At 49.2% G+C, this 12,389-nt stretch overlaps 1 protein-coding gene across 1 annotated transcript in view; it reads left to right on the top strand.

Annotated features, from left to right (window-relative positions):
* The first annotated feature begins 4,555 nt into the window (after nucleotides 1-4,555).
* LOC135965003 (chymotrypsin-like elastase family member 2A) overlaps nucleotides 4,556-12,389 on the top strand; it is a 39,448-nt gene continuing 31,614 nt past the window's right edge. Inside the window, exons 1-3 of the mRNA XM_065520242.1 lie at nucleotides 4,556-4,595; nucleotides 4,876-4,964; nucleotides 11,527-11,624. Coding sequence (XP_065376314.1) covers nucleotides 4,556-4,595; nucleotides 4,876-4,964; nucleotides 11,527-11,624 — 227 coding nt within the window. The remainder of the gene's footprint in view (nucleotides 4,596-4,875; nucleotides 4,965-11,526; nucleotides 11,625-12,389) is intronic.

Here is a 12,389-nt window from a genome sequence, read left to right as displayed (position 1 = left end):
AGATCGCTCAAGTCCAGGAATTCAAGACAAGCTTGAGTAACATGGCATAACCCAGTCTCTACTAAAAATACAAGAAGTAAATGGGCGAGGTGGTATGCACCTGTAGTCCCAGCTCCTCAGGAGGCTGAGGTGGGAGGATCGCTTGAGCCCTGGAGGTAGAGACAGCAGTGAGCCACGATCGCGTCATCGCACTCTAGCCTGGGTGACAGAGTGAGACCCTGTCTCAAAAAAAAAAAAGAAAAAAAGAATTTTGCATCTGCGTCTCCCTGCCCTACTGAGACCTCAAGGACCCAGCCCACTTTACAACCTGACACATGACATTATTGTCAAACAACATATAAATGGAGCACTAAGCTCCAGGGAGGGAAGTGGGCTGTAGCGGCTTCCTGCACTCTGCATCCTCGGCCTCCCTTTCCTCCCCTCCCAGCAGAGAAGCCTGGATTTCTGTGCAGGCGCTGCCCCACCAGATCCAGAGGTTCTGGGTGAAACCTCATGGCCAGGACCAAGGCTGGAGCCAGTGCTCCAGGCCTGGCCAATCAACACATTGCATCCCCTTCGCTCACCACAGCAATTGGCTCAGGGATGGGCATATGACCTGAGGCAGGTCCAATCAGAGAGGTTGCACGACTTGTTCCTCTTCCTGTTTGTAGCTAGGCACCCCAGGCCAGAAAGCCTGTGGGATTGACCGAAGGTCACACAGCAAATTCACAGCAGGTGTTTGTTCAGTGTTCTCATACAGGACAAACTTTATTTTTGTATTAAAACAAACAAAGATACAGAACAGAATGATGAATTCACATGACCCTTTAAAATAAAATATGGGACTTAAGAAATAGTTGCTTGCTGTAGTGACTGATGCAGACCATAAATGAGTCCAAACTGTTACAGGGAGTACGGGATGGAGTTGAGACTGGAACCCAGGTCTTCTGACATCCAGTCCCACGGGATTCTGCCCCCGCACCCCCACCCAATCTTCTCACCTTTGCACAATCCTAGGGAGATTACAGAATTCTTTCCCACCCATTTTCTTACCCATGCAACTATCCTGCAATCCAGGCCTGGATGGTTATCTAGTAAACTAAGGCACAGAAGATAAGTGGCTTGCCCAGACCACCACACTCAAAACTGATGGATCAAAGACTTGAACTCGGCTGGGCACGGTGGCTCACGCCTGTAATCCCAGCACTTTCAGAGGCCAAGGCCGGGGAACACGAGGTCAGGAGTTCAAGACCAGCCTGGCCAATGTGGTGATGGATCAAAGACTTGAACTCGACTGGGCACGGTGGCTCACGCCTGTAATCCCAGCACTTTGGGAGGCTGAGGCGGGCGAACACGAGGTCAGGAGTTCAAGACCAGCCTGGCCAATATGGTGAAACCCCGTCTCTAATAAAATACACAGATAAGCTGGGCGTGGTGGCCGGCGCCTGCAGTCCCAGCTACTCCGGAGGCTGAGGCAGAAGAATCGCTTGAACCTGGGAGGCACAGGTTGCAGGTGAGCCGAGATCGCACCACTAAACTCCAGCCTACGTGACAGAGCAAGACTCCGTCTCAAGAAAAAAAAAAAAAAAAAAAAACACTTCAACTCAGGTCTCTCTTTTTTTTTTTTTTTTTTTTTTTGAGACGGAGTTTCGCTCTGTCGCTCACGCTGGAGTGCAGTGGTGCGATCTCAGCTCCTTACAAGCTCCGCCTCCTGGGCTCATGCAATTCTCCTGCCTCAGGTTCTCAAGCAGCTGGGACTACAGGCGCCCGCCACCATGGCCAGCTAATTTTTTTGTATTTTTAGTAGAGACGAGGTTTCACCGTGTTAGCCAGGATGATCTTGATCTGCTGACCTCGTGATCCGCCTGCCTCGGACTCCTAAAGTGCTGGGATTACAGGCTTGAGCCACCGCGCCCGGCCTTGAACTCAAGTCTTAAGAGTTGAAATCTGCCCAGGCACGATGACTCAGGCCTGTAATCCCAACTCTTTGGGAGGACGAGGCAGGCGGATCACCTGAGATCAGGAGTTCAAAACAAGCCTGGTCAACATGGCAAAACCCCATCTCTATTAAAAATACAAAAATTAGCCGGGCATGGTGGCATGCAGCTGTCATCCCAGCTACTCGGGAGGCTGATGCATGAGAATTGCTTGAACCGGGTAGTTGGAGGTTGCAGTGAGCACAGATCATGCCACTGGTTGACAGAGAGAGACTCCATCTCACAAAAAAAAAAAAGAGTTGAAGTCAACTTTCCTTTCTGCTTTTTTGACTGGGGCAAAAACTAAAGTTTATGGTCACAGAGCGGAGCTTTCTTATCAGCAGTGGGCCTGCGTGGCTTTGTGCTCTCCCAAAAGGTGAGGAGAGTGAAGGTCTAAGGAAGAACAAGAAGGTCCACCAGGAAACCTTGCTCACTCCACGCTTCCCCCAACAAAAGTTGAACTCCTAGGAGGTGAGGCAGGATGCTTACCTCTGGCCACCACACCCAGCTTATCTATGTATTTTCTTAGAGACGGGGTTTCACCATATTGGCCAGGCTGGTCTTGAACTCCTGACCTCATGTTCGCCCGCCTCGGCCTCCCAAAGTGCTGGGCTTTGGAATCAGACCAACCTAGTTCCAGTTCCCATTCTGCCGCTTAGAAGCTGTAGGATCTTGGGCAACTCACTTTACCTCTCTGAAGCTCAGCTTCCTCCTGTGAAATAAGAGAGGCTCTTGCAGGGTTTTTTGAGGCTTAGATTCAATAAGGAATGTGAGTGCATCTACCATCTATGTGGTGCTGGGTGTCTACATGCCTTTCTTTGTTTGTTCCCTTTTGAAGAAGCTTCTGACTTGACCCCATTTGGAAGATGACGTTATTGGAGAAGTGCACACTGCTGTTCTCTTGGAAGAGGACAATAAAATGCATCTGCCACCCAGGCTGTGCTGGATCCATTGCAGCTTACTGCAGCCATTGCCACCCAGGCTCAAGTGACCCTCTGGCTCAGCCTAGCCTCCAGAGTAGCTGGAGCCACATATGTGTGCCACCATGCCTGGCTAACTTTCTAAAAAAAAATTTTGTAGGGACAGGTGGTCTCACTATGTTGTCCAGGCTGGTCTGTTTTGTTTTTTTCTCGAGATAGAGTTTTGCACTGTTGCCCAGACTAGAGTGCAGTGGTGTGATCTCAGCTCCCCTCAACCTCCACCTCCAAGGTTCAAGAGATTCTCCTTCCTCAGCCTCCTGAATAGCTGGGAATACAGGCATGCAGAACCACACCGGACTAATTTTTGTATTTTTAGTAGAGACAGGGTTTCACCATGTTGGCCAGGCTGGTCTTGAACTCCTGGCTTCAGGTGGTCCGCCTGCCTCAGCCTCCCAAAGTTCTGGGATTATAGGAGTGAATCACTGTGCCTGGCCATCAAGTGCATTTTGATCCACCCGATGAAGCCCGCCTCTGCCAGTGTTCTGCTTCCCCCATCATTAGAGCAGCCAGATGCTAATCGTGCATGTCGGCCTCGCCTTCTGCTACGTGTGCACCTTCCCCACATTACACAAATCCTTACCATAATGTTACGAAACACGCTGGGCACAGGTTTCTCTCCCTGTTTCACAGATGGGTCTAGAGACTTACATGACCCAGCCAAGGTCACACTGCAAGCCCTGGCGTGGCCTAGAACAGGCTTTCTCAGCCTCAGCACCATTGACATCCGGGGCAGGGCACGTCCTGTTGCCCAGTGCATTGTCAGATGTTTAGCAGCATCTCTGCTGTCTGCCCGCTGGATACCAGTAGCATCAACCCCAGCCATGACAACAACAATGTCTCCAGATGTTGTCAAACGTCTCCTGGTGGCTGAACCAGCCCCACTGAGAAATACCGCCTTAGAACGCTGGGGGTTCAGCATGCCACCTTCATCTTTACATTGAAAACACAACTCCTGGTGCGGTGGCTCAGCCTGGAATCCCAGCACTTTGGGAGGCTGAGGCGAGCAGATCACTTGAGGCCAGGAGTTCAAGACCAGCCTGGCCCACATGATGAGACCCATGTCTCTACCAAAAATACAAAAATAAGCCAGGAATGGTGGCACACACCTGCAATCCCAGCTGCTAGGGAGACTGAGGCAGGGGAATTGCTTGAACCCAGGAGACAGAGGTTGCAGTGAGCTGAGATCACACCACTGCACTCCAGCCTGGGTGACAGAGCATGACTCCATCTCAGAAAGAAAAAAAAAAAAAAAAAAAGAAAGAAAGAACACACAACTCCTCTCCTCAGTCTTACCCAGGGAGGAAAAAAAAAAATAGAAAACACAACTCCAAAGACCAACAATTAGTATTTTTCTTCCTTCCCTAACACACAACATAATCTCTTCAAAACAGATGGAACCCATGTTCCAATATCTACCTTTGGTATCTTTTTCAAAGTATTTCTAGGGTGACAGTTGGGAGGAAATGGGAAAAAAAAGTATATGGACACAAGCTATTTTTTCCACTGGGCTTTGAGAAAATCCCCATCTTGCGTGCTCCCAGTGTATCTCTCACTGATAAGTTCCTCATAAAACCAGGGCCTCTTCCAGGGCCACGCTGACAGAACTCCCACGGACACACCATGATTAGGAGCCTGCTGCTGTCTGCTTTGGTGGCTGGAGGTAAACCCTGTCACCCAGAGCCACTGGTTTCCCATCCCCTGGTGTGGCTGGGAATGGGATCTTCCTGTCCTCCCCTCTCGCCCCCACCCAACCTCATACGTATAATCGTAAGAAACTGGAATGGAGTTTCAAAGAACTGGAGCAAAGAGCAGGATTCTATGACCTCTTGGGATCTTTCTAGAACAAGAGTTTTCTATTTGGGGGTTCAGAATGCAGCAAGTGTAGTTTACATTGTGTGGGTCGCTGCTTCCTGGACTCAAGACCCTTTCTCTTTTCATAGCCCTCAGTTGTGGGGTCCCCACTTACCCGCCTTCTGTGACTAGGGTGGTTGGAGGTGAAGAAGCGACGCCCAATAGCTGGCCCTGGCAGGTGAGTTGACCACACTGTACTTCCCCCTGTCCCTGCCCCACTCCCTTTACATCCCCCCTTTGCCCTTCCACCATGGGGTCTACTGTGCTGGCAAAGTGAGGACTGATGGGACTCAGAGAGCAGCACAGGCAACTTCACCAATAAGATACATTTCCGGCTGGGCGCAGTGGCTCATGCCTGTTATCCCAGCACTTTGGCAGGCCGAAGCAGGTGGATAACCTGAGGTCAGGAGTTTGAGACGAGTCTGGCCAACATGGTAAAACTCTGCCTCTACTAAAAATACAAAAATTAGCCAGTCATGGTGGCGGACACCTGTACTCCCAGCTATGTGGGAGGCTGAAACACAAGAATCACTTGAACCTGGAAGGCGGAGGTTGTGTTGAGCCAAGATCCCACCTCTACACTCCAGCCTGGGTGATAGAGTGAGACTCCATCAAAAAAAAAAAAAAAAAAAAAAAAAAACTGTCAATGAAAGAATGATGGCAGATATTTCACATTTTTTTCTTTTTTTCAGACAGACCCTTGCTCTGTCACCCAGGCTGGAGTGCAGTGGCACAATCACAGCTTACTGCAGCCTCCAACTCCTGGGCTCCAGCCATCCACTGCCTCAGCTTCCCACAGTGCTGGGATTATAGGAACCCACCACTGCGCTCAGCCATTGTAATTTTTTTTTTTTTTTTTTTTTGATTCAGTGTCACATTCTCTCACCCAGGCTGCAGTACAGTGGCTGGCGAAACATGGCTCACTGCGGCCTCAAACTCCTAGGCTCAAGCAGTCCTCCCACCTCAGCCTCCCTACCAGCTGAGCCCACAGGTGCATGCCACCACACCTGGTTAATTTTTTTTTTAGAGATGGGGTCTCACTATGTTACTCAGGCTGGTCTTGAACTCCTGGGCTCAAGTGATCCTCCTGCCTCAGCCTCCCAAAGTGCTGGAATTACAGGCATGAGCCACTCAACGCAGACTCACAATTTATATACCTGGCTTTGTGTACTTTTGCCAGTTCTTTTGCTTTTCTCACAGTCCCACGGTATTTTTTGCCTGAGAATTTGGAAGAAGGGCCACAGTCCCTCTGCTATAGGACCGCACAGCACCGGGAGCATTTGTGCTGAGAACAAATCATTGCTGCCTCCAAAAATACTTCCTCGCCCTCTTGCACAAAGGTGTTCTTGCCTTGAGAACCAGTGAATGTTAGTCTGTGAAGAGTCCCTGCACTTTGTGCTTCTGTTTCCCTGGGGAAATTGTTTTACTGAGATCATAGGCAGATCTAGCTGGGTGGGGACCCAGATGAGGCAAGTAAGACATTCACTCTGGGGCAAAATGTAAGGGGGTAGCACAAAACTAAGCAACCAGCTGGGCACAGTGGCACACACTTTTAATCCCAGCGATTCAAGAGACTGAGGCAGGAGGATTGCTTGAGCCCAAGAGTTTGAGACCCGTATGGGCAACATAGCTAGCCGTCACAAAAGAAAAAGAAAAGAAAGAAAAAAAAAAAGAAAGAAAAACCTCACAAACCATAATGAATAATATTTTAAGGCAATTTTGTTTTTTCTCCTGGAGACAGAGTCTCATTGTCACCCAGGCTGGAATGCAGTGGCACAATCTCAGCTAACTGCAACCTCCACTTCCTGGGTTCGATTAATTTTCCTGTCTCAGCCTCCCGAATGCCTAAGATTACAGGTGCATGCCACCACGCCCGGCTAATTTTTCGTATTTTTTAGTAAAGACGGGGTTTCATCATGTTGGCCAGGCTGGTCTCAAACTCCTGACCCACCTGCCTCAGCCTCCCAAAGTGCTGGGATTACAGGTGTGAGCCATCCCACCCACCAGCTATTGTCATTACAGTATTAATCACCCTGAGAGCCCTGCACAGTGGCTTATGCGCCACATTTCCAGAGAAGGCAACTGGGACTTGGAAAGGTTACAGAATTGCCCAAAGACACTGAGTTAGCCTGGGGGGAATGAGGATTCAAATTTGGTTCAGTGCTTGTTCTTTTAGCTACACTTTGCTGGTCACAAATAATACATATTACGTGGACTACATTTCACATCTGTCGGATGGTTTCAGCACATTTTTAAATTGGGGGAGTACATCCTTTGAAGTATCTTTTTTCACTTTCTGTAATTTTAAACGTCTTTTTTAAAGCCAGTTCATCTAAGACCTCTTAATGTCACACAAACGAGAAATGCCAAATGGCTAATTAAAAACAAGAACGTTCAGAGAAAAGCAGGCATCTGGCATCTGCCAACAAACAGGTCATCGTTCCCCACAGTTACAGGAAGCCCCATCAGAGCAGTCCATGCCCTACTGTCACCTCCCTCCCCTCTGCTTGGCCGTGGCAGGGAATTGAAAGACAGGGGAGGAGGAATGAAGGAACAGGAATGGCATGGAACGCTTCATTAGAGACTAAAACAGTGTCAGATGTCACCACCTTAAAGTTCTTTTTTGTTGTTGTTGTTGTTGTTCTTTTTTTTTTTTTTTTAAAGACAGGGTCTCACTCTGTCACCCAGGTTGGCGTGCAGTGGCGCCATCCCGGTTCACTGCAACCTCCGCTTCCTGAGTTCAAGCAATTCTCCTACCTCAGCCTCCCAAGTAGATGGGATTACAGGCACACACCACCACAGCTGGCTAATTTTTGTATTTTTAGTACAGATGGGGCCTCATCATGTTGGCCAGGTTGGTGTAGAACTCCTGGCCTCAAGTGACCCACCCCCCTCAGCCTCACAAAATGCTGGAATTACAGGCGTGAGCCACAGTGCCCAGCCTCCAACACTTAAAAATACCCCACACCTGATAAGTGTCAATCTAAACAGAAACCTTTCTTTTCTTTTTCCCTTTTTTTTTTTTTTTTTTTTTTGAGACAGACGCTCATTCTGTCGCCCAGGCTGGAGTGCGGTGGTGCCATCTCGGCTCACTGCAACCTCCACCTCCCGGGTTCAAGTGATTCTCCTGCCTCAGCCCCTGAGTAGCTGGGATTACAGGCGAGACCTACTGTGCCCTGCCTAGAAATCATTTTTTAACCTGAAAAAATGTTTTCAAAAACAAGTGAGGAGCCGGGGGGCAGGGGAGTAAGGTCCACTTATGCAGTCTCATGTTCCTATGAGTGGATTTGGTCTTCAGGGGGAAACTAGACAAGCAGGAGACAAGATCACCCGTCCCTGGTGATCTCTTTCATTCTATTCATTTGCTTATTCACTCACTTGTTCAATCAGTAAGCATTTGTTGAAGACCCAGTATGTACCAGGCACCGTTCTAGGCGCCTGGCACATAGCAATGGGGGAAAAAATTCATGAAGCCTTTATTAAAGTGGAGACGTGGCTGGAACAGTGGCTCAAACACCTGTAATCCCAGTACTTTTGGAGACCGAGGTGGGCAGATACCCTGAGGTCAGGATTTGGCGATCAGCCTAGCTAACATGGCGAAACCCCATCTCTACTAAAAATACAAGCAAATTAGCCAGGTGTGGTGGCAGGCACCTGTAATCCCAGCTACTCTGGTGGCTTAGACAGGAGAATCGCTTGAACCCAGGAGACAGAGGTTGCAGTGAGCCAAGATGGTGCCACTGCACTCCAACCTGAGCGACAAAGCAAGACTCCATCTAAAAAATTACAAATAAAATAAAGCAGAGGAGTGAGACAATAAACAACTGAATGAGTAAACCCATAACATGTCAGAAAATGTAAGATACTATGATGAAGAGTAACGCAGAACAAGAGGAAGGAGGCGAGTGTGTCTGTGTGTGTGTATGTACATGAGCGTGCATGTGTGTGTGTGCACACTGTTGGGGACAGTGTGGTCGTAGAAGACCTCACGGAGAAGGTAACCTTGTGCAGAGACCAACAGGAAGTGAAGGAAAGAGCTACATTGATATTTGCAAGAATATTCCAGGCAGGAGGAAGAGCCAGTACAAAGGCCCTGAGGGAGAAGTGGGTTTGGTGTATTTGCAGAACTGCATGGAAGTCAGTGTGGCTAGAGGAGAGGACAGTGGGAGCCTATGGAGTCAGAGAGGCCACAGAGGGCCTAGTAGGTCATCAGACAGTTTTAGGTTTTATAAGCTGTAAAGGGGGAGCCCCTGGAGGGCCTGAGCAGAGACGAGAAGTCATCTGACTTCCATTCAAAAAGGATCATTCACGCTACTGTGTTGAGAAAATGTGGGCGGGAGCGGGGAGAAGAGATGGGAGACTAGAGTGATCATTGAGAAAACAGGATGACTGGGACACGCAGTTGAGGTAGTGACCAAGGGGTAGCAACCACTCCACATATTCCCAAGCTAGAGCTGAAGGGATTTGCTGATGGACTGGAATGAGGGATAACAGGGAAAGACAGGAGTCAAGGATGACACCAAGGTTTGCGGCCCGAGCAGCAGTGGAGTTGCCATTGACTGTGACAGAGGACCCTGGGGAAAACCACATTTGGGATAAGTCAGGAGTTTTGTTTTGGACATACTAAACCGGAGGGAGCTAGGAAAAAACTCCCAAGGAGGGGAAGATCCCAACCGATCCAGTTGCAGAAAGATGTTCAGAACAGGGTTCTGGGGGGTTTTTTGTTTTTGTTTTTGACATGAAGTCTCACTCTTGTCACCCAAGCTGGAGTGCAATAGCACGATCTCGGCTCACTGCAACCTCTGCCTCCCGGGTTCATGTGATTCTTTTGCCTCAGCCTCCTGAGTAGCTGGGATTAGACACACGCCATCATATCCGGCTAATATTTGTATTTTTAGTAGAGACGAGATTTCACCATGTTGGCCAGGCTGTTCTCAAACTCCTGACCTCAGGTCAATTCACCAACCTCTACCTCCCAAAGTGTTAGAATCACAGGCATAAGGCAACACTCCTGGCAGAACACTTATTTTTTAATAGTCTATATGTTTTTTATTTTTCTATCCCAGATTTTTGGCGTTAATTTTGTTGTTGCTTTTTGTTGAGGGGGCAGAGCAGATACAGGCCCTTGCTGTGTCACCCAGGCTGAGCACAGAGCAATCACAGCTCCCTGAAACCTAGACTTTCTCAGATCAAGCAATCCTCCCGCCTCAGCCTCCTGAGTAGCTGAGACTACAGGTGTGCACCACCACTCCCAGCTAATTTTTATTTTCTTTAAAAAATGTTTTGGTTGGCCGGGAGCGGTGGCTCAAGCCTGTAATCCCAGCACTTTGGAGACTGAGACGGGCGGATCACAAGGTCAGGAGATTGAGACCATCCTGGCTAACACGGTGAAACCCCGTCTCTACTAAAAAATACAAAAGACTAGCCAGGTGAGGTGGCGGGCATCCGTAGTCCCAGTTACTCAGGAGGCTGAGGCAGGAGAATGGTGTAAACCCGGGAGGCGGAGCTTGCAGTGAGCCGAGATCCGGCCACTGCACTCCAGCCTGGGCGACAGAGCGAGATTCCGTCTCAAAAAAAAAAAAAGTTTTGGTAGAGTCAAGTTCTCACTATCGTACCCAGGCTGGTTCACAAACTCCTGGGCTCAAGTCATACTCCCACCTCAGCCTTCTGCGTAGCTGGGACTATAGGCATGCACCACCGCACCCAGTGGCTAATTTTGGGCTATTTTTTTTGTAGATACAATGCATTAGTCCTTCCTCACACTGCTAAGAAAGACATACCTGAGACTGGGTAATTTATAAAGGAAAGAGGTTTAATTGACTCACAGCTCAGCATGGCTGGGGAGGCCTCAGGAAACTTACAATCACGGCAGAAGGGGAAGGAAACACATCCTTGTTCACACAGCGGCAGCAGGGAGAAATGCGGAGCAAAAGTGGGGGAAAGCCCCTTATAAAACCCTCAGATCGTGGCCGGGCGCGGTGGCTCAAGCCTGTAATCCCAGCACTTTGGGAGGCCGAGACGGGCAGATCACGAGGTCATGAGATCGAGACCATCCTGGCTAACACGGTGAAACCCCGTCTTTACTAAAAAATACAAAAAACTAGCTGGGCGAGGTGACGGGCGCCTGTATTCCCAGCTACTCGGGAGGCTGAGGCAGGAGAATGGCGTAAACCTGGGAGGCAGAGCTTGCAGTGAGCTAAGATCCGGCCACTGCACTCCAGGCTGGGCCACAGAGCAAGACTCCGTCTCAAAAAAAAAAAAAACTAAAAACTAAAAAAACCATCAGATCGTGTGAGAACTCACTATCATGAAAACAGCATGAGGGTAACCACACTCACTACCTCCCACCAGATCCCTCCCACGACACGTGGGGATTATGCTATAATTCAAGATGAGATTTGGGTGGGGACACAGCAAAACCTTATCAGATGGGGTTTCACCACGTTGCCCAGGCTGGCCTCAAACTCCTGGGCTCAAGTGATCCTCCTTCCTTGGCCGCCCAAAGTGTTGGCATTACAGGCATGAGCCAGCATGCCTGGCCTGATCGTTTTTTAATATAGATTGCATTAACATGTTTTTTACCTTGACATCTGAGGTTTTGGGGGCCCCCTTAAGTTGTGCACCTGAGGTGAGTGTCTCACTCCCCCTTACCTAGTCCCAGCCCTGTTCTTGGGAAACTGGAGTGCAGGGAGGCCCTGCTTTTTCAGCCACAGCCACAGAGCTCCCGTGTTTCTCCCCAGGTCTCCCTGCAATACACCTCCAATGGCAATTGGTACCACACCTGCGGAGGGACCCTGATAGCCAACAACTGGGTCCTGACGGTTGTCCACTGCATCAGGTAACTGCCATTCCCTGGGCGCTTGGCCTGCTCACCAGCCGGTGCTCATTTCTGAGCTGGGGCCTCAAATAGCCTGAACCACGCTACATAAGGCAGCCTTGCAAATAACCACTAGCTTGGACGAGACACAAGCTGTAGTCAATCAATTGTTCAGTGTTGGCCCATAAATGTCAGTACATGGCATAGATGGGGTGTCCTGTGCCAGGTACTGAGGGAGGATGAGGAGAAGGGGAAGGCCTAATCTCTGCCCTCTTGGGGAAACTACATGTGGCCTCTGGATCTGGAATTGGGTTCCCTTGAACAACTTGACTTCTCAAAGCTTCAATACCATCACCTGCAGAAAACAATGGAGTAACAGAATTTAGTGTGAATTCAATGAGTTGATTTACTAAAGGGCCTGGCACTTAGTAAGTGCCCAGTGAAAGCTCATTCTGAATTGTAGACTAATTATAAAGGCCCACGAGGTTCTGCACCGTTGTTCACTTATCCTCTTCGTTGTCCGTGACCTCTGCTCATCACAGCTGGAACTCACCGGAGCTTCTGCTGGGTCCGTGTGACTCCTTCCAGGAGTGATCCCTTCTCCCATCTAATTTATAATAAGCTCTAGGAGGTTTTGGGGAAAATAACAGAGGCCTACAGTCAGGAGTCCTGGCTTCTGGTTCTGGTTTCTCACTAACGGTTGGGACTCTGGGCCAGGTTACTCCTCTCTGGGCCTTGGTTTCCCCATCTGAAAATGAAAGGTGGGAAAAATGTCCTTGAGAGCAA

Source organism: Macaca fascicularis, chromosome 1 (assembly GCF_037993035.2).
Source record: "Macaca fascicularis isolate 582-1 chromosome 1, T2T-MFA8v1.1".
Lineage (NCBI taxonomy): Eukaryota > Metazoa > Chordata > Mammalia > Primates > Cercopithecidae > Macaca > Macaca fascicularis.
The sequence above is the reverse complement of the archived record's forward strand: the minus strand, read 5'-3'. Positions and strand labels throughout refer to the sequence as shown.